Source organism: Sciurus vulgaris (assembly GCF_902686455.1).
Source record: "Sciurus vulgaris genome assembly, chromosome: 2".
In the NCBI taxonomy this organism is placed as follows: domain Eukaryota; kingdom Metazoa; phylum Chordata; class Mammalia; order Rodentia; family Sciuridae; genus Sciurus; species Sciurus vulgaris.
In genome coordinates this window covers 91,215,223-91,238,721 of record NC_136462.1, presented here as the reverse complement: position 1 = coordinate 91,238,721, position 23,499 = coordinate 91,215,223, and the positions used below count along the sequence as shown (strand labels likewise).

General features: G+C 53.4%; 1 protein-coding gene across 1 annotated transcript in view; it reads left to right on the top strand.

Annotated features, from left to right (window-relative positions):
• The window catches only part of SPTBN5 (spectrin beta, non-erythrocytic 5), a 46,992-nt gene extending 23,557 nt beyond the window's left edge, over window positions 1-23,435 (top strand). Inside the window, exons 31-68 of the mRNA XM_079129693.1 lie at window positions 233-378; window positions 1,244-1,358; window positions 1,464-1,574; window positions 1,798-1,977; window positions 3,331-3,534; window positions 3,705-3,854; window positions 4,306-4,410; window positions 4,796-4,963; window positions 5,644-5,793; window positions 5,913-6,104; window positions 6,288-6,383; window positions 7,995-8,110; window positions 8,200-8,314; window positions 9,028-9,141; window positions 9,324-9,644; window positions 9,681-9,839; window positions 10,051-10,239; window positions 10,510-10,587; window positions 11,049-11,221; window positions 13,542-13,632; window positions 13,777-13,923; window positions 14,446-14,583; window positions 14,662-14,918; window positions 15,126-15,312; window positions 15,673-15,885; window positions 16,710-16,906; window positions 17,015-17,219; window positions 17,428-17,622; window positions 18,737-18,898; window positions 19,193-19,410; window positions 19,554-19,743; window positions 19,953-20,129; window positions 20,287-20,391; window positions 20,981-21,052; window positions 21,545-21,633; window positions 21,729-21,814; window positions 22,671-22,734; window positions 22,974-23,435. Coding sequence (XP_078985819.1) covers window positions 233-378; window positions 1,244-1,358; window positions 1,464-1,574; window positions 1,798-1,977; window positions 3,331-3,534; window positions 3,705-3,854; window positions 4,306-4,410; window positions 4,796-4,963; window positions 5,644-5,793; window positions 5,913-6,104; window positions 6,288-6,383; window positions 7,995-8,110; window positions 8,200-8,314; window positions 9,028-9,141; window positions 9,324-9,644; window positions 9,681-9,839; window positions 10,051-10,239; window positions 10,510-10,587; window positions 11,049-11,221; window positions 13,542-13,632; window positions 13,777-13,923; window positions 14,446-14,583; window positions 14,662-14,918; window positions 15,126-15,312; window positions 15,673-15,885; window positions 16,710-16,906; window positions 17,015-17,219; window positions 17,428-17,622; window positions 18,737-18,898; window positions 19,193-19,410; window positions 19,554-19,743; window positions 19,953-20,129; window positions 20,287-20,391; window positions 20,981-21,052; window positions 21,545-21,633; window positions 21,729-21,814; window positions 22,671-22,734; window positions 22,974-23,403 — 6,105 coding nt within the window. The 3' untranslated portion in view covers window positions 23,404-23,435. The remainder of the gene's footprint in view (window positions 1-232; window positions 379-1,243; window positions 1,359-1,463; window positions 1,575-1,797; window positions 1,978-3,330; window positions 3,535-3,704; window positions 3,855-4,305; window positions 4,411-4,795; window positions 4,964-5,643; window positions 5,794-5,912; window positions 6,105-6,287; window positions 6,384-7,994; window positions 8,111-8,199; window positions 8,315-9,027; window positions 9,142-9,323; window positions 9,645-9,680; window positions 9,840-10,050; window positions 10,240-10,509; window positions 10,588-11,048; window positions 11,222-13,541; window positions 13,633-13,776; window positions 13,924-14,445; window positions 14,584-14,661; window positions 14,919-15,125; window positions 15,313-15,672; window positions 15,886-16,709; window positions 16,907-17,014; window positions 17,220-17,427; window positions 17,623-18,736; window positions 18,899-19,192; window positions 19,411-19,553; window positions 19,744-19,952; window positions 20,130-20,286; window positions 20,392-20,980; window positions 21,053-21,544; window positions 21,634-21,728; window positions 21,815-22,670; window positions 22,735-22,973) is intronic.
• Window positions 23,436-23,499: the final 64 nt, after the last annotated feature.

Here is a 23,499-nt window from a genome sequence, read left to right as displayed (position 1 = left end):
GGAAAGGAGGATGCACTGGGATAGGCTGTTAGGGAGAGGGTCCTGCTGGGTTGCATGGAGAAGGTACAGGGGAGTCATGAGTCCTGCTAAGGACAGGCCTGCAGAGAAGAGTAGGCAGGCTATGACTGTCCAATCCCACATTTACCTGTGAATCACCGAGGTGCCTCACTCCCAAAGCTGCTTGCTGCCTGACCAGTGGGTGCCATATTCATCCACTACCCTCTCTCCTCAGCACCTCTGTACCAAGTTTGCAAAGTTTCAGCATCAGATGGAGATGGGTGGCCAGCGGGTGGCAGCCTGTCAGCAGCTGGCAAAGAGACTGCTGGAACATGGGCACAGCGCTGCCCCCAAGGTCCATCAGAAGCAGCAGGATCTGCAGTGAGTACAAGGGATAGGGGCAGGGGCTGGGTTCAGGGGAAGGTGTTGGGTAGGGAGTCTGGGGTGTTAAAGAGGGTAACATGCTCCAAGGCCCACACAGGTTCTGCCTGCCCACCTGGAGAGGGGCTGGTGCCAGGCTGTGGTCTGTGATGGCAGGTGAGGCCAGGTGTATGGGTCAGAGAGCCCTGCCCAGGGCCCCAGGGGCACTTTTCCTACCCAGTATTTCCAGAACTCATAGAAGGAGAGGCAGGGAGACTGCCTGGGCCAGGGAAGGGGCCTTTCCATGGGCTTCCCCAGCTCCCATAACTGCCTCCTGCACAGCCCTTACACACACACCACTTTCCCAGTTGCCCTTACACACCACTTTCCCAGTTGCCCTTACACACCACTTCCCCACTTTTCCAGCTGGTGTGGATCTACCCCCAGCCTATGAGCTTAGGCAAGGTTTTGACTTGTTCATAACCCCTAGCACAGCCCTGACCTGGTGGAAGCCTTTGAGCTCAGCCAGAGTTTGCTGGTAAATGAAAAAATGGAGAGATGTGGCCTCTTCCCCCAAGGCATTTGTAATCTGACTGACATTTTCAGAATCAATACACAAGATGTAAGGAGTATCACAAAAAGAGATCAATTAAGTGCTGAGAATTATACCAGCAAAGGACCAAATTCACTGTGAAGCTAGAGAGAGGCTCCTGGAGGGGAGGAAGGTTTGCAGATGGGCCAAGGCAGAGGCGTTAAGGAAGAGGCCCATTCAGGAGCTTTGGGCAAGTTGTGGATACAACTTAGGGAGGAGGAGGGTTGAACAGACCTAACAATTGAGGGGAATGCAAGGCTGATCCCCTGCTTGTCTCCCATCTGCCATGGTCAGGGCTGCCTGGTCAGAGCTGTGGGAACTGACCCACACTCGAGGCCAGCTGCTCCAAGATGCCAAGACTACCCTCAGAGTTCACGAAGATCTGTTGGAAGCCCTCACCCAGATCCAGGTATGAGCTCAGGGAGAAAAAGGGATTCTTTGTAGAAGTGGGTCCTTTCTATGCTCAGTGCCCTACCCACCATTCCTGACCCTGGTGGACTTCTGCTCTCCTCAGGAGCAGGCCATGAGCCTCCCCAGTGATGTGGCCCAGGACCTGCATGGCATAGAGGCCCAACTGAGGAGACAGGAGGGATTGGAGCGTGAACTTGCCATCTCTGAGCAGCAGGTAAGCAGACGGGTTGCCTCTCCCACTTGGGCCCTGCAGGTCCCTCTGGCTTGGCCCATCTGTTCTCCTAGATTCCCCACTCTCCCTCAGCCTCCCATGGGGCCCATTGCACATGGTATAGGCCATGGCCCAAGGAGGACCTGAGTTCTGTGGGGGACACGTTTTGGGATGGACAGGCCTCTGAGGACACAACCCTTCCTCTCTATCCCCTATCTGTTAACAGCTGCAAAAACTGCTGGAGGCTGGAGGCAGGGTGCAGAAGCTGTGTCCAGGGCCTCAGGTCCACGCCATGCAGCAGAGGCAGCAAGCTGTGATGCAGGCCTGGAAGGCTCTGCGGTCCCAAGTGGAGCAGCGCAGGGCCCACCTGGAGCGGGCATGCCTCCTGGCCCGATTCCACACAGCAGTGAGAGCTCCTTCCCTTTTTGAGGGGCCTGTGTGTTTGTGTGCATGTGTGTGTTGTACCTTGCGTGTGCATGCACTAATGAAGAAAAACAAGTGGGGGGTGCAGGATGGGACAACGACATGAAGAATATGAGCCCACTGAGATGTCAGTCTGGCTGCTCAGAGGCTGAGTCAAGGGGACATGGCAGGGACTTCTCAGGTTTGGGTGAATGCCAGCCCAGGTGAGTGACAGGGTCCCAGCCAGGAAGTAAGGAGTGAAAGCCCATAATTGGAGACCCAGATGTTCTAGACAGTGTCCCCTGGATCAACCCACATTGTTTAACATCTGTGTTGACTCTCTGCTAGGAGCTGTGGGTGGAGAGAGGAGGGTGATATGGATGATGAATTGCTGCCCTCATGGAGCCCACCTACATGGGGATATGAGCCTAATTCACCAAGGAGTCAGATGAAAACAGTGAGCCTAGCAATGAGCCATCCCAAGAGTCCCTATGTCCCAATGCCTGACAGACCAGGAGGCTCAAACTATGACACTGTGAAAAAGCTTGAGTTTAGGGTGCCACTCTGCCACTTTGTAGCACTTGGAGCAAGGCACTCAGCTCTAGGTTGTTACCTTCTGCCAGTCAAGCATCTATAATTTACAAAACTCTGCCACATACTTGGTGCCGCTAACACCCTTTCCCCTATGCAATGTTTGGACAAAAGCCCAGGTCCCTCCAGCTCTGGAACTATGATCATCCACAGATAAATAGAAGACAGCAACTTAGCAAGGGCCTAAGCAAATCACATAAAAAAGGGCTGGGGATGTGGCTCAGTGGTTAAGTGCCCTTGGGTTCAATCCCTGATTAAAAAAAAAAAAAAAAAAAAAAAAATAGAAGACAGCTATACATGTTAGCTCCAAAGCTCAGAATGGGAGAGCAAGAGGACATCAAGGGACAGGGAAGGCTGCAGAGGCAAAGAAGGCCTCAACCCTAGAAGAGCAGGGGAGCCTTTTAGTTTTTTCCATTGACCAGCTATTTACTCGGCAGCCCTTGCCAACCACCTCCTCTCACTGACTTGCCAGGTGAAGTTTATAGTGATGGTAAGGAAGGACAGGGATGTTAAGTAGGAGGGCGGCAAGTGTTTAGAAAAGAGGCAAGTCTTGGTGAGGGGGGAGGCCTGGCACACATGGATCTGGGAGGACTCGGTTGGAAAAGGACAGAGAAATCAGGTGTGAATGGCTCAGAGCACCTCACCTGAGGCCCCGACCCTGGACAGCTCAGGTGGCTTCGATGTGCGAGGGTATCCAATGGGCTGCAGTTGTGCCTCCGTGCCTGGTTCTCTGTCACTCATGCCTCTTCCCCATCTCCTTGATTAGGTGCGGGACTACACTTCCTGGGCAGCTAGCATGAAGGAGGAACTGCAGGTAGAAGAGAGCTCCCAGGAGCCCAGCAGCAGCCTGCTCAAGCTCAGGACTCATGAATGGCTTCAGGCAGAGCTGGAGGCCCGGGAGGAGCTGCGACTACAGGCTTCCCAGTTGGGCCAGCAGGCGCTTCTGACTGTAGGGACACCCACCAAAGAGGTGGGCCCCCTCTCCTGGTGCTCCCAGCCTTGCCTGACCTGTTCTAGCCTGCCTGTCCCTCAGGGTCTCTATAGAACATGGTCCTCTCCTCAGAGGCTTCCCTTGAGACCCACTTCCATCTGGTTCACACCACCATCCCCAGCTCTGCCTCCCCACCTGCCCGTCCCCAGGTCCAGGATGGGCTACAATCCCTACAGGAAGAACGAGACCAGGTGTTTCAGGCCTGGTTGAAGAAGCAAGAGAGGCTACAGGCTGCACACCAGGAACAGCTCTTCCTCAGACAGTGCCACCACCTGGAGAAGATCCTCACAGCACAGAAGGCAGGTCCCCTTGGCTTGCTTCATCTAACATGGCTTTATATCTCTTTCCACTCCTTTCTTTCCTCTTGAGTCTTTGTCATTTTCTTTGACATGGATCACAGGGTGTGTGTGAGTCCTCCCAAGTGCCCAGGGTGGAGCATTGGGCCCGCACCAACACCCCCAGGCCAGTCAGGCCTTCTCCTCCTCATCCCCAACCCCAGACTGAGCTCCAAGGGAGGTTGGTCATACTCCCCACTTTGTGTAGAGGTCAGGGCGTTGCTGGCCTCCAACCCAGGCTCTTGCTCCCATTCATGGCTCCTCTGCCTGTGCTCAGGTCTTATGTCAGCCACAGCCCAGCCCAGGCCCTTGCTTCATTCACCAAGGGGCACTGCCTCAGCACAAATGAGTGCAGGGAGGGACATTCTGACTGACAACCCTCAATGGCCTCTGATTTTTCCATGGCCTGATTCAGATATCCCTAAAAACCTGTGCCCTGGGCAGCTCGGTGGAAGAGGTGGAGCACTTGATTCGCAAGCATGTGATCTTCCAGAAGGTGCTGACTGCCCAGGACAAGAAGGTGATAGACTCTGGGAATCCTGGGCATGGTCAGAGTGTTGGGGTTGGGGGAGAGTCCTGTATGGGGAACACAGTGAGCACCCAGAGGCAGCACTGACACGCCTGTGGGCTGGAGCAGAGCAGTATGTGTGGCTCAAGTGAGGACCCAGGGTGGGGTGGGCGATGCTGGAGGGACCACAATGGGCACTTGGTTTCTGTCCATGTCACATGGTCACCAGGGAGCAGCTTGGTTCTGGCTTGTTGCTAGGAGGATTGGCCAGCCCTTGGCAATGTTAGGCTGAGGGAAAGACTCCAAGACTCTGGAAGAAAGGACTGAGAGTCCTGGGGCCAGTCCTAGTGCAGTCTCCCAACGTGAGAAACCAGCAGCCCTGCTTCTGGCCCCACAGGAGGCTCTTCTATGTGAGCAGCTGAAAATGCTCCCAGACACCAAGGGACAGGACGTGCTTCACAGTGTGCTGGAGCTCTGGGCTCTAGTGAAGGAGCTGGCAGAGAGCCGAGGACACGCCCTGCACTCCTCCCTGCTGATAGCCAGCTTCACCAGGGCTGTGACCCAGGTAAGAGGGCTACCCACTGCCCAGTGCTTTCCATTTAGACCACGTCTTGCAGTTTAAGATGACCCTCAAGCTGAGCACAATGGAACATACCTGGAACCCGGGCTACTAGGGAGGCTGAGGCAGGAGGTCCAGAAGTTTGAGGCTTGCCTCGGCATCTTTGCAAAACTCTGTCTCAAAATGAAAGATAAAAAAGACTAGGGATGTAGCTCAGTGTACAGTACTCCTGGGTTCAATCCCAACACCACAGAAGAAAGGAGATGATCTTTACACCATAACCTGTGAGTAGGAAAACAGATTCAGAGAGTTAAATTGTTTCCTAGGTGCCATGCTGGAGTCCAGAACATTTGCTCCTAAGCACGTGTGTATAGAGACCCTACCTGTTTCTTGAGCACTAGCCAGGCCAGGACAAAGAGGGGCAGGGAAGTGAGCAGAACAGTTCAGAGTCCCAGGAACAGGGGTCATACCTCTGAAATGACATCTACCCCAAGTCACTTCCTGTGGCTGGGAGCCAGCTGGGCCTGGGACATGTCTTCCTGGCTATCTCATTTACCTTCTGGATCCCATTTCATGTACCACACAAGGCCAGCTTTGGCCCTGACCAGTAACCCACCACCTGGTCTCAGCTGAGGGGGTGGCCTGGGGGTTGCAGCATCACAGAATCATGTTTCTACTCCCACCAGGCTGACGACTGGGTTCAGGACCGGGCACAGCAACTGAGAAAGCCAATCCCTCCTGGGGACCTGAAAGATTATTTGAAGTACCTCCAGAAACACAAGTCCTTTGAGGCTGAGGTCCAGGCCCACCAGGAGGTCGTGACTTTGGTTACCAAGGTAACACCAACCCTAAGCTGCAGCCTGCTCTAAAGTGTGGACTTTAGGATGGCCCAGGGGTAAGGCCTCAGACAGGAGGAAAGGCACAGGCAGGCTCCCTGTGTCCTCTCTTGCCCTAGCAGGGTGAGGCTCTCCTGGCGCAGAGCCACTCTCGTGCAGGAGAGGTTTCTCAGAGGCTGCAGGTGCTGCAGGAGCACTGGGAGAAGCTGAAGCAGGAGGTGGCTCTCCGGAGCCAGAACCTGGAAGACAAGCGGAACTTCCTGGAATTCCTGCAGAGAGCGGACCTCGCGGAGGCCTGGATCCAGGAGAAGGTGGAGACCCAACTAGGCAGGGCCTGGCTGGGGGCTGAGAGTTGGGGCAGGGAGGAGCACAGGCCTGGCAGGTAGTCCCAAAGCCTCTACCTGCCCCTTACTACCCCAGTAGTTGGTGCCAGGGGTCTGGGTGCCTGGAACCAGTGCTCGGTGTGCTGACTTCCCCTCCCTCGGCCTCTATAGGAGGTGATGGTGAACACAGGTGACCTGGGCCAGGACCTGGAGCACTGCCTGCAGCTCTACAGAAGGCTCTGCGAGTTCCAAGGTGCCATGGCCAGGGTAAGGGGCTCTGCCAGGGAGGGGTTGGCATGGCATCCCCCTTTGGGAAATGTAGCTGGGAGCAGTGAAAGAGTATGAGTTCCAGAGAATGGTGTGGCCCAAGTGTCAGGTCTGCATTTACATGCAGCCAGCTCCTTTTGATCAGGACTTTGTTTCAGCGTCTTTGTATTGGGGATCACACCTGCCTCAGAGGTGGGGGCCGTTACATGAGTCACCACCTATGAAAAAACTGCAGACTTATGCCTCCCCTACACCGCACACACCACCACCAACAACAACAACAGCAACAACAAATGAGAGCTGAGTAGAGTCTGGTTTGTTGAATAGTATCACACCAATGTGAACTGGTTGTGGTGGTGCCCGCCTGTATTCCCAGCAGCTCGGGAGGCTGGGGCAGGAGGATCATGAGTTCAAAGCCAGCCTCAGCAACAATGAGGTGCTAAGCAACTCAGTGAGACCCTGTCTCTAAATAAAATGCAAAAAATGACTATGGATGTGGCTCAGTGGTCAAGTGCCCTGATTTTCAATCCCTGGTACCCACCCCCCCAAAAATAGTATTACATTGATGTGAATTTCCTGGTTTTAATATTGTATCACAGCAACATGTTATCAAGAGAGAAGCTGGGGAAAGGTACATGGAACCTCTGTATTACTTTTACAGTTTCCTATGAATCTATAATTATTTCAGGAAAATTTTTAAAAGAATTTGCATATGTCCCGGTGTAGGAGGTAGTCAGTCCTCCTTTGGTGTGGCTACTCCAGCATCTTGGCATCTCCTTCTTATTCCCTCCCCACAAAATACACCAGAAATCTATTTGTTTTGTGTGGTATAGAGGAAAGAAATTTGGCAAATGTATTCACAATCAGCTGTTAGAGCTCAAATGTGCTAACCTCCCCCTTGATGTAAGAATATATGATGGTTTTTAAGGCTAAACTAAACATGTCCTTTGCTCGGGGTGGAATTGTACAGATGTTGTAGCAGGAAGAGAGCTGGAATTTAGAGGAAGGGGACTGGGTTTGCATCCTGGCTCTGCCACAGATAAGCCATGTTAGCCTCTGAGAAAGAAACACTGTCCCCTCCTCTCTCAGATAATACACGTCATGGGAAAGTGCTTCGGAAAGTTTAACAAACTCTACAAACACAAGGGGCAGGAAGCCTACAACCCCACTGTTTGGGGCCCCCTTCCTTTTTACCTGAAGGCCCTCCGAGTGTCCAGGCAGAGGTGGCCTCAACTCAGGCTAGTCCTTGGGGTCAGGACACCCAAACTGCAGAAGACTGGAGCACACCATGTCCTCCCCCCCAACCTTTTTTTTTTTTTTTTTTTTTTTTTTTTTTTTTGCTTCTCTTATTCCAACAAGCTGTGTTTTAACTTTAAAAGCTCTGGTCTTTATCCCCAGGATATTCTGGCCTGAGAAATTCTAGAGCTGCCAGCTCCAAGCTGATCTTGTCACTCTTCCTGGCAGGGGTGGCCTCTGGCTCCCCACAGGCAAGGAAGCAACTGCTTCTCGCCCCTCAAACACACTGCTCCTTGCTCCTGAGTGCCAAGTGCAGTGCTAGGAAAGGGCTCTGAGCAGGTGGTACCAGCGTCCTCACCTGCACCTCCCCCATAGGACACAGTGGGTGATGCCTACATCAGGAGCATCAATGACTTATCACTGCAGCTCAAGAACCAGGACCCTGAGGATATCAAGACCACCTGCCAGCGGCGAAGCCAACTCAACAACAGGCCAGTTCCAGACTGGGCAGGGCAGGGGGGCCAGGCGATGGGCGAACAGCCATCTCAGGCTCCACGTTTCACCACCACCTTGTGGCCAGGTGGGTGAGCTTCCAAGGCAACCTTCTTCAGTATCAGCGACAGCTTGAAGGGGCCCTGGAGATACATACATTGTGCAGAGAACTGGATGATGTTACTGAGCGGATTGGGGAGAAGGTAAGCAGTGAAAAGGGATCCCTTGTGCTTTGAATCAGGGAAGTGGGCCTAGAGTGTCCTGGTGTCCCAACTGTCATTTGCCTCTTCTTTCAGCTAGGCACTTGGAGGATGACCCCATCAGGGGTCCACTTGGGAGCAACAGACCATAGACTCACTTGCAGACTCCATGGCCCCCCTGCTCCTTTTCTCCCCCACATGTGCTGTCCCCCAGAACATGCCCTCTCTTTCTTCCAGTCCCTCAGCAAGGCCAAAACCTTACAGGAGGTCTGTGCCAGGGTAATGTCACCCACTACACAGATACAGGGGCTAAAAGCTGTTCATGTGGAAGTGAAGTCACATGCAACCTGAGAAGTCCCATGTGAAACAGGGTCCTGTTCCGGGCCCACCCAGCGTCGGAGGAGCCTCCTCCAGCTGCCCTCATACAGAGGGGCCCAAGTCTCTGTGCTGCTTGCTCCTTTTCCTCCACTCCCCATTCCCCAGGGATGAGAGTCAAAAGAGACAAAATGTTAGCACCACACACGTGAAGATTCTTACCTCAGGACTCCCCAGACCCAAAGTCCACCCTCAAACCTTCCTCTTTTGCATAAGGATGGGACCTGTGCCGCATGCTTGCTTTCCACGTTGCCACCATGGCGCTGCCTGGTCCTCTGCAGTGAGGGAGCTGGCAGAATCTAAGGTCAAACCCATAAAGGCCTATCTCCCTCACCCCTCAGGGAGCCCTGATCCAGGACCTGGAGGGTCGGAAAGATCTGGAGAGCATTCAGGATCTGCTGTGGAAACACAAGATGCTAGAGCAGGAAATGGGCCTCATTCACGCTCAGGTGGAGGTATGTAGCTGGGAGCAGAGGTGGGTCCAAGGCTCTGAGAGCCTACTCCTGGAGACCCTACTCCTAGAGACTCTAGCAGACCGAAGGCAGAGGGAGCTTCAGGATTCTGAGAGCCACATGCCTGGGGCCTTCCACAGCCAGAGCCTCCCCTGCCTAGTCTCTGACCCTGGCTTCCCCTGCAGTCCCTTGAGCATAAGGTGGGCCACCTCTGCCAGAGAAGCCCTGGGGCAGTCAACAGCCTCAGTCACAAGCAACAAGAGATGATGGACAGCTGGTCGCAACTCCAGAGCAGGGCCCACAAGTGGTATGAACTCCTTGGGCCTCACTCCTTCACTGACCCATTCCCTCCAGAATCTCAGTCTCTACACTTCCCTCGGCCCCTGTTTTCCCCTAAGATTCTATATTGTCAACTCATTAATTCCCAGCCCAGGGGTTCTTGTGTGCTGAGGGGATTAAGGGATAGGAGACCACATGGGTGGGCAGGGGGAAAGAGGGGACTAGTGGCCTCGGACTAGCCAATAAGCCCTGTGAGTAGGAAGGAATTGCTGGATGCCCTGCACCAAGCTCAGAAGCTCCAGGCACTGCTGCTGGAATTGCTGGTCTGGGCCCAGGGGCTGCGGGCTGAGATGGATCTGCGAGGTGCCCCTTACAGCCCTGCAGGAGCCAGACACATGCTGGAAGAGCACCAGGCATGCAAGGTGAGCAGCAAGATCGCTGGGCTCTCTGGACCTCATCTCCTCACTGCCACCCCTTCCTCTGACCCCCATTTGTCCTGCATCCTTTCTCTGTCTCCTGCTTTCCTCTCTTCTCTTCTGTCCCACCCCTTGGCTGTCTTCCCACCTCTCTCCTTCCCTCTGGGCCTCCTGCAGCCCCCGTCTGCAGGGGGATCTGAGCCCAGTCCTGTTCCAGGCTGAGATAGATGCCCAGAGAGACAGCATCGGTCTGGTTCAAAGCGCCGGGCAGCGGCTACTCGCAACTGGACACCCATCAGCCCCTGGCATTCAGCAGGCCCTGGCTGCTTTAGGACAGGAGCTGAGCAGCCTACAAGGAGCCTGGCAGGAGCACCAGCAGAAGCTGCAGCAGGCCCTGGAGCTGCAGGTAGGTGCCACCCCAGCCTCCACCCTGTCTTACTGTTGGGGTCTATACTGGCCCCACAGCCCTGGTCAAAGCCAAAACCAGAGGGGCTACTGTGCCAGTCCTTCCCCACCCTCCCTGCTCAACTTGCCCACAACAGCTCTGGCTTGCCATAGACTTGATCCCTGGAGCTGGGCCCCTGATTGTCCCATGTGGTTCCCCCAAAAGGATCACCTCCCCTCTAGCGACCTAGACCCTCTGCTGACTTTCTTTTGCCTCATCTTTTCTCACCAGCTGTTTCTGAGCTCTGTGAAGAAGGTGGAGTTTTGGCTCTACTGCCAGGAAGTTTCCCCAACCAGTGAGAATGTGGGGGTAGGTGCCCAGCAGGAGTTGGGGAGGATGTTGTGGAGTAGCCTGGGGGGATGGAGCTAGCCAGGGCTTCCCAGGCCAAGGGTCACCTCCTCCTCCTTCAGCACATCAGCCATTGCCTCCTCACTTCCTGCACACCCAGAGGTTTGCTTTCTCCACCACCTCCCAACTCCTGTGATAGACAAGTGGAACTCGTAAAGACCTCAGAAAATATTTACAGGCTGACAGAGTCTTACTGGGAGTGCAAGGAAAGGGGAAAGCTCTACCTACCCTGGAAATTGACTCTAGACCCAATATGCCCCTGGCTGAGAAAGCCGGAAGCAGTCTTGATGAGTTCAAGGGATGGATTTGGGCAGAGCAGTTGCTTGGTGGAGGAGGATTTGGCAGAAAGACTCTGGAATGAAGGGAGCAGAGCTTGGGAGGGGATAGTCCCATGAACACCATCTGGATTCTGCTCCACCTAGGACTCTTTGGCCAATGTGGAGACCCTCCTATGGAAGCACAAGAGGCTCAAGCGGGGCCTGCAGGCACAGATGGAAAAGATCAGCACACTGGAGGCCACAGCCCACAGCCTGCAGAAGGGTGGACAGCCAGAGTCCCAGAGTGCCCTTACCAGGTGGCAGGCCATGCTCCTGAGGTGCCTGTGGCTCTGGGGTGATGGGAATTGTGGGTGGGCTGGCATGGGCATTTGGCATCCCAGTTCTTCCCTTCCCGACCCTCCACTTCTTAGCCCAGGCCCACCAGCTTTTTCCAAGACCTGAGCTCAGATGCCAGGATCCCCACTCTTCCTGCCCTGCGGCGTATTGGCCTGTAATGGACATTCACCAACACATGGAAAATTCCACTTCCTTCTTCATTTACCTGAGATAAAAGGGAGTTTTACCAAGAAGCTCACACTCAGAAACTTAGAGGGCAAGCAATCTAATGAAATGGAAGGTACCAGAGCACATGGTTGAGCATCAAACCTCTAATACCAGAGAGTCCTGAATTCCTCTGCTGCCCACCAAAGGTAGAACTTGAGGCAAATCCCTCCCTGTCATAGAGGAGTCTTAAATATACAAGGGGCTAAAATACTGTCTCCAGGGGCTGTGGCATCTCAGTCATAGGCAGGTAGCAGATCTCAACACTTACTTACGTTCAGTCACAGATACACATGATCTGCACATTTATGACAAACCAGACTCTTCCTTCTTCCTCATGAAAGCTGCCTTGTCCAGTTCCTTGGACTTTTAGATTGAAGCAGATTTGGCCAAAAGCTGGACCTCAGATTGGCAAGGACCATCCTTCCCAGAGAGCCTACCAGCTCCTATTAATTTTGTGATTACTTGCGCTGATGCCCTGCCAGGGTCCAGGCTATCCCCTCTCCATTCTTTTTTTTTTTTTTTTTTTTTTTTTATCTTTGTTTTATTTATCTATTTATTTATTTTTATGTGGTGTTGAAGATGGAACCCAGTGCCTCACATGTGCTAGGCAAGTGCTCTACCACTGAGCCCCAGCCCCAGCCCACTTCTCCATTCTTGCAGGTGAACCTCACCTGTATGAGGAGGTCTTTGAAATAACAAATGGAATGTTGGTTTGCTGGTCTCCGTCACCTCGGACGGTTTCTGGCAGGCCTGACTGATTCTGGCACAGTGCCACCCTGTCTTTGCCCCCACCCAGGTTTCTGCCATCCTTAGGAGGGGGCTTCACTTCAGCTAGGCCCCTCTGTACCTCCACCCCACACCATATCCTCTGGCAGTGTGGTTCACACTCTTATTAGTGTGAACCTCTTTTCCTGTTTCTCTTATAGATCTCATTTGTAATGTTTATTTTCATGCATGTGGCAATGTACTTAATACATTGGTACAGAGGTACATATATAAAATGCATAAATTGGTATATAACATACACATTATATATCAAGTGTTATTATAAATTATATTAAATATTATCTATATCTACCTATCTATAGTTGGAGTACCTCCTTAAAATGTTCTTGCTAATACTAATGCATGATTAAAAAGTGGCTGAGATACTGTATGACTCTGTTTGGACTGCTATAACAAAATGCCACAGGCTGAGTAGTATAAACAGAAACTTATTTTCTCATAATTCTAGAAGCTAGAGGTCCAAAATCAAGTTGACAGTAGAGTTTGTTTCTTGACCTCTCTCCTTGCCTTGTAGATGGCCATCTTCTTTCTGTGTCTTCACATGGTCTCCTCTCTTGGCATTTCTGTGTCCTCATTAAGAATATCAGTCATGGACTGGGATTGTGGCTCAGTGGTAGAGTGCTTGCCTGGCATGCGTGAGGCACTGGGTTCAATCCCTGGCACCACATAAAAGCAAACAAATAAAATAAAGGTATTGTCTCCATCTACAACTAAAAAAAAAAAAAAAAAAAAAAAATTAAGAAAGAAAGAATATCAGTCATGCCAGGTGTGGTGGCACACGCCTATAATCCCAATGGCTCAGGAGGCCGAGGCAGGAGGATTGCGAGTTCAAAGCCAGCCTCAGTAACTTAGTGAGGCCCTAAGCAACTCTGTCTCTGAATAAAATACAAAAGTTGACTGGGGATGTGTCTCAGTGGTTAAGTGCCCTGGGTTCTATCCCCGTTACCAAAAAAAGAAAAAAAAAAAAAAAAATTACCAGTCATGTCAGATTAAGCCAACCCATATGACTTCATTTGAACTTGGTTATCTCTTCAAACACCCTACTTCCAATACAGCCACATTCTGAATTTCTGGGCGATAGGATTTCAACATAGAAGCTACAACTCAACCCACATAAAAACACTAATATAGAGGGGATGTGTCATGATTTCAGAGGAAACCTGACTCAGGATCACAATACCAAGAAAGGCTGTGCTAGGCTAGAAGGATGTGTATGTGCATATGTTGCACACACATGCGCATACACACCTGTAGCAGCTCCAGGTCCTGATGGGCGAGCCTCGGACCTATGAGACCCTCCTTCTGCAGGAAAGAGGCACTGGTGGAACGAGTAAGGATCCAGGGTCGCCAGCTGGAGGAGCTGCAGCAGCTGCGAACTTTTCTGCAGGATTCTCTCGAGGTTCCCCTTGCTTGGAGCAGGAGTGCTTGTGGGTGGGGGGAGGAGATGGCCCAGGGAAAAGCCACCCTTCTTTCAGGGCACCCCAGAAGTCAGGGAGAGGGGAGAGCCCAAGGCAGCAGAACCTGGTCCTCCCCATGCTCTCAGGTGGCCACGTGGCTGAGGGAGAAGAACTTGGTGGCTCTGGAGGAAGATTGGCAGGACTCAGCCAAGCTGCAAGCACAGTTACGGAAGCAGCAGAATTTCCAGGCCGAGCTGGATGCGAGTGTTCCCCAGCAACAGGAGCTGCAGAAGGTGAGGCCCCATGGGGACGAGGGGGCCACAGACCACCCCTCAGAGCCTAGAACCATGGCAATGACAGCTGATGTTCACCAAGGGCTTTCCTTGTGCTTGTGCCTTCCTAGGCAGTGACACGTAGTGACACACAGTATGGTACTTCCTCGGGGCTCCCTCTCCAAAAATGGTGACTTTTCAATAATTTTGAAGATAACATTTTGACATGAGAAGTACATGGCCAGTAATTCTGTAGGTGGAGGCAGCAAACATAACACCTTTAAAAATATTTCCTTTTCCACCTACAAAGGAGGTCTTCACCCCAGACTGATGTTAAGTGACCTCCTAAGTATTGCATATACTCTATCTCACTGAAACAAATTACTGTTATCTCCAATATATGGATGAGGAACATAAGGCTCAGAGAGGCTAAGAAACTTGCCCAAAACTGTACAGCTGCAGGGCTGGTCATTGAAGACAACACAAGGGTCCTGGTACCAGTAGTCCTGAGTCTGTGAGGTATACGTCATGTTGTGACTGCAGGAGGGGCAGAGGCTACTGCACAGGGGCCACCCAGCCTCAGAGACCATTCAAGAGCAGCTGCAGGAGCTGAAAGAGCTCTGGACTGAGCTGCAGGTCAACTGCCAGAGGAAGGTGGTCAAGCTACAAAAAGCCTGTGAGGTGAGGCTGTGACGTGGTACAGAGCAGCTGGGTGGGGCGCTGCCCCCCCCCCCCACTGCCTTCTCATGCTCTGTCCAGGTCCTACATCTACAGCAGAGGATAGAGGAGCTGGAGAGCTGGCTGGAGCCCATGGAGGGTCAGCTGAAAGCCCCTTTCGGGGACCAGGACCTACCTGGGGTAGGCAAGCTCTTGGGGGCACAAGGGGAGCTGGAAGCAGCCCTGGACAGGCAGACCAGGCAGGCACAGGCCCTTCTGGATCAGGCCCAGACCTCTGAGCGGGATGGCCACTGCCTCACCAAAGATGTGGAAGAGCGGGCCCGAAGGCTGCTCCAGAGGTAGATTGGCTGGGCCCCCAGCCTCGTGTGCTTTTTCTCTTCCTCCATTCCCTGCAGGGACACCGGGCCCCTCTTCCCAGCTCATGTCTTCTCATTTCTTTCCCCTTTCCATGATGAGGGTCACAGAAGGGGTAGGCTCTGTGTCACAGTCGGGGCCCAGTTCTGATGACCATGTTCCCCTCCTGGTTCTGCCTTCCCCTGCTGCAGGTTGCAGAGTCTTCGGGAGCCCCTGCGGGAGCGCAGGGCAGCCCTGGAGGCCCAGAGCCTCCTCTTGCAGTTCTTCAGGGATGCTGACGAGGAGATGGCCTGGGTGCAGGAGAAGCTGCCCTTGGCCACTGCCCAGGACTATGGCCAGAGCCTGAGTGCTGTGCGGCACCTGCAGGAAAAGCACCAGGTGCTGGCTCATGCTGGGAAGGGCTGCCTTAAAAGCAGGCAGGGCTCACAGACAAGGAATATGCATCATGGCCCAGCTAGGTTCTTCCTGCTTTGGGGGGCACTGCAGATTCTTTGCAAATTTGGGACAGGGAACTCCAGGGAAATAAGTCTGTGGGGTGCCATGAGACTCAGGCACAATTCTGGGGGCATCCCGAGTGTCATAGCATCCCTGTTTTTTTTGTTTTGTTTTTTTGGTGCTGGGGATTGAACCCAGGGCCTTGCGCATGCGAGGCAAGCACTCTACCAGCTGTACTATATCTCCAGCCCATCCCTGGTTGGTTTTTTTTTTTTTTTTTTTTCCTTGTCCTTTCCTCCACAGAACTTGGAGAGTGAAATGAGCAGTCACGAGGCTCTGACCCAGGTGGTGGTAGGCACAGGGCACAAGCTGGTGCAGGCTGGGCACTTTGCTGCCCATGAGGTTGCTGCCCGGGTGCAGCAGTTGGAGGCAGCCCTGAACCAACTTCGAGCAGAGACCACACGGCGGAGGCTGCTGTTGCAGCAGGCCCAGGAGGCCCAGCAGCTTCTGATGGAGGTGAGAGGGTGGAGTGCAGAGGGGTAGGGCTGGACTTGAGAATACCCAGAGTCACCTGGAAGGTGACTCCTGCAAGGGCCAGGTGCTGTGCATCTTCTGTTTCCCTCACTAAGAGGTTTCCTGTCCCGAGTTCTTCCATCTGCCTGTTCCCCAGAAAATAGGCCACTGGGTTGTTTGCTTCATTTAACTGTTTCTTCTAAACCAGTGGTTCTCAACCAGGGTTTTGCATCAGAATCACCTAGAAACTTCATCTTGTGATTCTACCTAAACTACCTCACAATGTGAATACATTTGTATAGGAAGAAAAACTGAATAAAGTAATAAGAAATGAAAAGGAAAAACACAGAAAGGAATATTGACTACAATTTTGTTCTATTATCATGTGACAAAAACAATCTATGCCTGGGAATCTAGAACAAAGGGTCTTTATTTTGTGTGGAGAAAAAGAATCACCTGGAACCTTCAGGAAACATTGATCTCTGGGCATGGCGGTGTGCCCTATAGTCCCAGTTACTCAGGAGGCAAGGTAGCGGGGAGGGTCAATCACTTGAGCCCAGGAGTTCAAGACTAGCCTGGACAACATAGTGAAATCCAGTCTCAAAAGAAAATGAAAGAAAAAGAAACACTGATGCTCAGACTCCATCCAGACCTGTTGAGAATCTATCAGGGTGGGGCACAGGCTTAGGGAGCTGGAAAGGCACTTCACCAGGGGATTCCAATCTGTAGCCAGCTGAGAACAACTGCTCTAAATCTGGAGGCCACAAATCATAGGCCAGAGCCCCAGGGTCTTCATCCAGGAAAAAAATGATCTGTTGTCACCCTAGCTCCTAGAGGCAGGATCCTGGCTGGCTGAACAGGGCCATGTCCTTGACAGCGAGGACATGGGCCAGAGTGCTGAGGCCACTCAGGTCCTTCTGCGGCGACTGGAGGCCACCAGGAGAGACCTGGAGGGATTCAGTCAGCACATGAAGCAACTGCAGCAGACAGCAGCCCTCCTGGAAAGCAGGCAGAACCCAGACAGGTGTGCCACAGCCATACCCTCCTGGGAGAAGGGTGCCCCCCACAGAGGTGGCTGAGGTTAGTCCAACCTGGACAAGGGTGCCAGTCCAGGCTGTCCTTCCTGCCGCAGCCCCAAGGTGCTGGCTCAGCTGCAGGCGGTGAGCAAGGCCCATGAGCAGCTGCTGCGGAGGGTGGAGGGCAGGGGACAAGGCCTGCAGGAGCAGCTACGGCTCCACCAACTAGAGCAAGAGACCCTGCTCCTCGATGCCTGGCTGACCACCAAGGTGGCCATTGCTGAGTCCCAGGACTATGGGCAGGACCTGCAGAGTGTCAAGGTGAGTCAGTTCTGGGCTAACCTGGGGGACAGTGGATAGAGGGAGCAGCAAGGAAGCCAGAAGGGGCCTCTGTAGGAGGGTCCTTGTGGTTCTAGAACCAGTGCTAATGGGTTATGTACACATCAGATCCTACCAAGCTCTTCATGAGCTCCACAGGCTTCTAGACACGACCTCCAGAGTGACACTGCCTGGTCCCATAACCTTGCAGGTTCTGGAAGAGAAGTTTGGTGCTTTCAGCAGGGAAATCCAGAGTCTGGGGCAGGCCAAGATACAGGCCCTGAGAGACCTGGCAGGGCCCCTGGAAAAGGGAGCACCCAGGTACTATCCCCAGATTCAAGCCCAGAAGAGCCGCATTGAGGCCACTTGGGAGAGGCTGGACAAAACAATCAAAGCACGTGCAGAGGTAGGCACCTACAGACCAGGCTGGGCAGGTAGCCAAGGGGCTGGGCAGTCCTGCTCGATGCTGGGACTAGAGACAAGCAGTCCCATCGGTTGTGGAGAGTGTGTGCTTGCGTGTACTGGCTCTAACTCCCAAAGACAAGCAGGTGGGAGCCTAAGTCTCCCCCATCGAGCTTCTCCTCTGATCTGGCTTCCTCCTAGTACTGTCCACAGCTCCAAGAAGCAGCAGGTAGTGTGTCTGGCCAGCTTCCCTTTCCCTAGCATGGGCTCTCATTCTAATAAGACAAGCCTTATCCCTTCTCTTCTGCCCTTCTCTTCATCGGTCACACATTTAACTCCATGTGGTGCCAAGCCCCTTCTTCCTCACCTATTCCTCTACTCTCAATGCTCTGAGTGGGTTTGTACACCAAGGAAATCAGCTTTCATTTTTTTTTTTTAATTTAAATCTTTATTTTTACAGACTGCATTTTGATTCATTGTATGCAAATGGGGTACAACTTTTCATTTCTATGGTTGTACACAATGTAGATTCACACCATTCGTGTAATCATACATATACATAGGGTAATAGCGTCTGTCTCAGTCCACTATCTTTCCTTCCCCTGCCTGCCCCATTTTCCTCCAAAGTTCCTTCCTTCTTCTCTTTCCCCCTCCCCGCCACCCCCCAGGAAATGAGCTTTCTTCCAGAACCTTAGCTCTTGACCACAGCTGCTGGATTCTGTGAGAGCAGCCCAGCTCATTAAGTCCTTGACAGTCCCCATAGCCCAAGGGTCCTGGCCCACTCCTCCTGTCCTGGCCCCAGCAGAAATGCCACAGCTGTGGCCTGCCTAGGCCCCCCACATGCCAGCCTGCTCTTCACATGGACAGATGTGTCCTCAAACACACCAGGGCCTCATGCCTGTCTTTCCCATGAGATGGGCACTGAAAGCTCCTTCTCAACCCCAGTAACATCACGTTCATGGTGTAGCTGCCATGTCTAGAACATTTTCTGTACTGGAGGTTCAGTATGAGTCTCTCCATCCCCATTGGAAAGCAGGTGGCTGAGGAGACCATGTATCAGGGACAAGGGGGCCCTGGGAGCAAAGCTCAGCTCCAGGAGGGCCTCCATTTTCTACCAGAACCTGGCTGCAGCACGGGAATTTCGTGACTTAGAGCAAGCAGCCACAGAGCTCCAGGGCTGGATACATGAGAAAACTTCCCTGATTGAGGGAGAGATCCATAGCCACCACCTGTCATCTGTGCAGCAGCCCTTGCAGCACCAGCCTAATAGGCGCCTGCAGGTGAGGGCCTTGCCCAGGGACTGCCCATCTGAGCACCTTCCAGAGGTCAGAGGTGAAGGACCTGTCCATCTCAGCCCCTCCCCAGAAGCCATCAGGCGAGCCCTTATCCAAGGATTCTACGTGGGCCTCCCCCCAGAACCCAAGGCCCTCTCCCTCAGGACCCTGAAACTTGGACCAGATTATAAAGCATAGTGGAGGGTGCTCCTTAGAGAGGCCTGGGCTCCTGAATGGGGAGCATGCATGAATGGGGGTCCAAAGGGGAGATTGTGGCCTGATCTTGTGTTCTGGTTGCAGAGAGAACTGGCAGCTATCAAAAAGGAGTTGGCACGGGTACAGATGGAAACCTGTCGACTAGGCCAGCAGCACCCTGAGGCTCAAGAGGGCCTGACCAAGCAGCTGGCCAAGGTGCAGGAGGCCTGGGCCACCCTGGAGGCAAAGGCCCAGGAGTGGGGCCAGTACCTGGAGCAGGCTGCCCAGGGCCATGCCTTCCTTGGGCGCTGTCAGGAACTGCTGTAGGTGGTCTTCTGCCTTGGCAGTTGGTTCAGCTCTGCCTTGAGGGATGGGGGTCATCCTGGATTTGTGGGGAGCAGGACTCTCTCTGCCCTGTTCCCCAGGCTGCCCTACCAGCTCTGGTAGAAGCTTCCTTTCCCTGCAGAGCATGGGCTCAGGAGAGGAAGGTGCTGGTGTCCTCAAAGGAGTTGGCTGGGGACATGGTGGGGGCCGAGCAGCTTCTTGGGCAACATGAGGACCTGTGGCAAGAAATCCAAGAGCACTGCCTTCAAGCCCAGGACGTACAGAAGGAAGGGCAGCAGCTGGTGGAAGATGGCCACTTTATGTCCCTGGAGGTGCGAGCACAGAGGGTGGGATGAGCCTAACTTCCCAAAGCCTTGGAACCCCTTGCACATATGGAAACCAGCAGGACAGGAAGGCTGGAGGAGGGACAGAGAGGCTGCAGTGGGGAAGGACCCTCTGCTTTCTATCTGATTCTCCTGCCCTGCCGGAGTGGGAGTGCTATGGGTGCCCAGCTCTCATGGCAGCGGTCACTCCCTTCCAGGTGGCTGAGAATCTGCAGGAGCTGCATTGGCAGCTGCAGGAGCTCCAGGCAGAGTGGACACTGTGCCAGCAACGCTGCAAGGAGAGCTGGGACCTGCAGAAGCTGAGGCAGGGTCTGGAGCAGGCAGAGGCCTGGCTGGCTTCCAAGGAGGGCCTCTTGCTGGAGCCCAGTTGTGGGGTGAGTGGAGACCTGCCCAGAGCCAGGTGTCCTCTGGCAGCCATGGCCCAGGACAGACTCTGCTCCGCTCACTGGCACCCTGGCTGGTTTGTGGAGGGTGAGGAGAGGCTCTCAGCACCCAAGAAATTGGATCTCGCCCTGACTTGCTTCTCCCTAGCACTCAGTGTCAGAGGTAGAGCGGCTGCTCCACAGACACAGGAATTTAGAAAAGCTGCTGGCAGCGCAGAAGGAGAAGTTTGCCCAGCTGCAGAAAACGACAGAGGTGCGGGGGAGCTGGGGCAAGGGGCAAGCAAAGGCCTGGTACACCTGGAAAACTGGGCCGGGGGGCGGGGGGATAGTCTCAGCCTGTAAGTCAGGACTCCCCATAGCTGCCAGCATTCACCCTCTCAGGGCATATTCGGGAAAACCCCATCAGAGAGAAAAAGCACCCTCTTGGTGTTTGTAAAACCCTGCTGAGTTTTCAAGGCTTCATCTGGCTCACTTGATCCTCTGAGAAGGAACAGAAGCTGCTGGAGCAGATGCAGGGCCTGACACTTAGGAGAGCTGGCAGTCAAATGACTCCAGGGTGCCAAAAACACAGTTGGCTGAGATGAGGGAACTACAGCCAGGTGTCCCCATTGGACCAAGCCCTCCCCTCACCACCAGCATCTTCTTGGATTATACAGCCAGACAGCAGGAGCCCAGTAGGACCAGGGCCATGGGGGGTAAGGACCCATACCCTGGAACAAGCAGCAGGGAGCTGGGCACACTGGCCATAAGAGTTGAGGGTCATTAGAAATGAAAAAGTGGGGAAGGAGCAGGTTAGGAGGACCTTTCAGAAGGGGATCATTGTGCTGACCCCATCTTTTCAGGAGGCAAAGGGTGCCCATGCCATGATGGGGTCTCTGGAGCTTAAGCAGCAGCTTCTGCCTGGAGGGAGGAAGGTAAGTGCTGGAAGATTCCCCACGCAGTTCTCCTTGGCAAAACCATTAAGCATCACCTGGGCTTGGCTTTGTGAATTTGAATAGACCAACTCCCCTACTCTCAAGTTTACTTCAGACCCACCCAGAAGCGGGTAGGGCTGTTCCTCCCTTCCTGCTCTTCATACTTTTCTTGGTTTCCTTGTTGGAGCCCCTCCTGGCTCTACCAGCCTAGAACTTCTCCCAGAAGGCTCTGGACACATGGACAGGCTTTGACAAGACCTGGCTGTAGCCTTCCCTTTGTGTGCTACCTCGCCACCTCACCTCACTCACGCCGCCAGCTCATAGGACAATTGCTATGGGACCTTGGCTGGCAGTGGAGGTAGCAGACAGCAAAAGGAGCAAGGAACTGACTTTTGAGGGCTGGAGACAAGGCTAAGGGGTCAGACAACAGAAAGATATCCACAGGGAAAAGCGTAGATGCCCACAGTTACCCTGTACCTCCTCTCTCCTCAGAAAGTGGCTTCCACAATCCCCCATGACCTTGAGGGAGCTCAGTGTGAGAGGCTGAAGGACCACCAGGACAGCAAGCATGTGTTCTCAAGGTGAGATTGACTCCAGCCCAGCCTCCAGCAGCAGCCACATAACTGAGGGGCCAGATGCAGGGGTTGCTTTTGACCCATGGCTATTTGGATGGCAGGCCAAGCAGCGGAGCAGAGATCCTGTTTGCAGCACCATCTGAAGAGCAGGCTGAGAGCTGGCAGCAAGCCGTGGGCAGTGCAGCAGGTGGGTTAAGGAAGACTGGGGATGGCAGGGGTAGGGTGTTGATTCCCTGGGTCCCAAGCTCCCAGTACAACTGACATTGGAAAATTTCATATCCAGTCTTTCTAGCCCCACCCCCCCACCCCCAAAATACCTGGGACTTATTCTCTTCCCTCGAAGAATTTAAGTCCCAGAGAGGTTAAGTAATTTATTCAAAGTCAGGCAGATAATTGGCAAGAGGTAGTGCCAGTCTTGACCCCCAGGGACCTCCTATTCCTGTTTTGCCCCCTTTGCAGTCTACCACTTTTGAGACCCACACACAAACCCTTCCTGCAAGGATCCTTGTGGATTCTGTTCTGTCAAGGATATTCCAGGTTCTGCTTTATCTGCTCCTGAGGGATTTCCCTAATCCTCAGACAATTCTGAATGCCACCTCCTTGATGCGTCTGGTGAACAGTGACCAAGCCCAGTTCTACCACCAGGAGGAACACCAGAAAGCACCATTTTGGCCTTTGGTGTGTGGCAAGGCTCTGTGCAGACAGCATGTTCAGGGAATGTCCTGCGGTCTGACCCCACTCCTCAGTTTCCCCCAGACTCTATCCCAAGACATCTGTCCACAACTCCAGAGACCCGAAGTTTCTTCAGTATTTCAGCATCTCCCACTCCTCCACACTGCACCTCTCCTGGCTGTGTTGTGTCCAGGAGACAGGATGCACAGGGAAGTGGCTCACCCATGCTATTGTCCACGTGGGATGCAAGTGGACTCCACAAACCAGGGCAAAACCTCCAGGGGCAGGAGGAAGGGACATACAGGGGAGTTGGCTGCCTGGGATGGCTTGGGTCTGGGCCAGGTAACTGTTCTTTTTCCCTTGCTCTACAGCCCAGAATCTCAGCCCTGAACCTAAAGCAAGATTCATGGCAGAAAGTGCAGCTGCTCTGCTCAGGTAGGATGCTTGAGTAGGTGGCGGTGGGGGAAGTCTGAGCTTCAGGGACTGGCACAAAGGCTATTCCCACACCCAAGGTCCTGGAACTCTGACCTATTCTGCTGGGGTGTGGGAGTCCCCTGCCTTTGAGACCCTCTATCTATCCATGGGAAATAGAATGCCCTAACACCCCTACTCTGGGTGCAAACCCCTCACAGCTGTGATGGCAGAGCCCAAGCCACAAGGCTCTTTCTCCACAGACATGACTGTCACCATCCAGAACTTCACCCCACCTCGGCCCTGCCTGCCTCATTCTCTACACTGGGCCAGACCCAGCAGATGCTCAGCCCTGCCACGGAGGCTGTACAAGGCCTTTCCTGCTCTAGCCAGCCCCCAGGTAGGAGGTATCCCAGGCTTCCCTTGCACTTCGCTGGAAAGCTCACCTGGATTTTTCTGTCTAGAGCCACAGTCCTTTCTGGCCTCCCTCCACTTCTTTCCTCTTCAAAAACAGTGTTCATTTGTAGCACATCCCAACCATCTGCCCCTTTGCTCATACCCCTGCTCTCAGCCCCCATCCTCTCCTGCTTTCTCAGTCCTGCTCCCAGGGACAAAGGGCCAAGATATCAGCATGTTCATGAAATTATAGGCCAAGGGCAAAAAATGCAAAGGCTAGGAAAACATGCAGGTTGAAGTAGAGAAGCACAGGGCACTTTTTTTGCAGGTCCTCAGCCTCCTGTAGATCCTGATATCTTTTTTTTTTTTCCCTTTTTTTCTTTTTTTGGTACT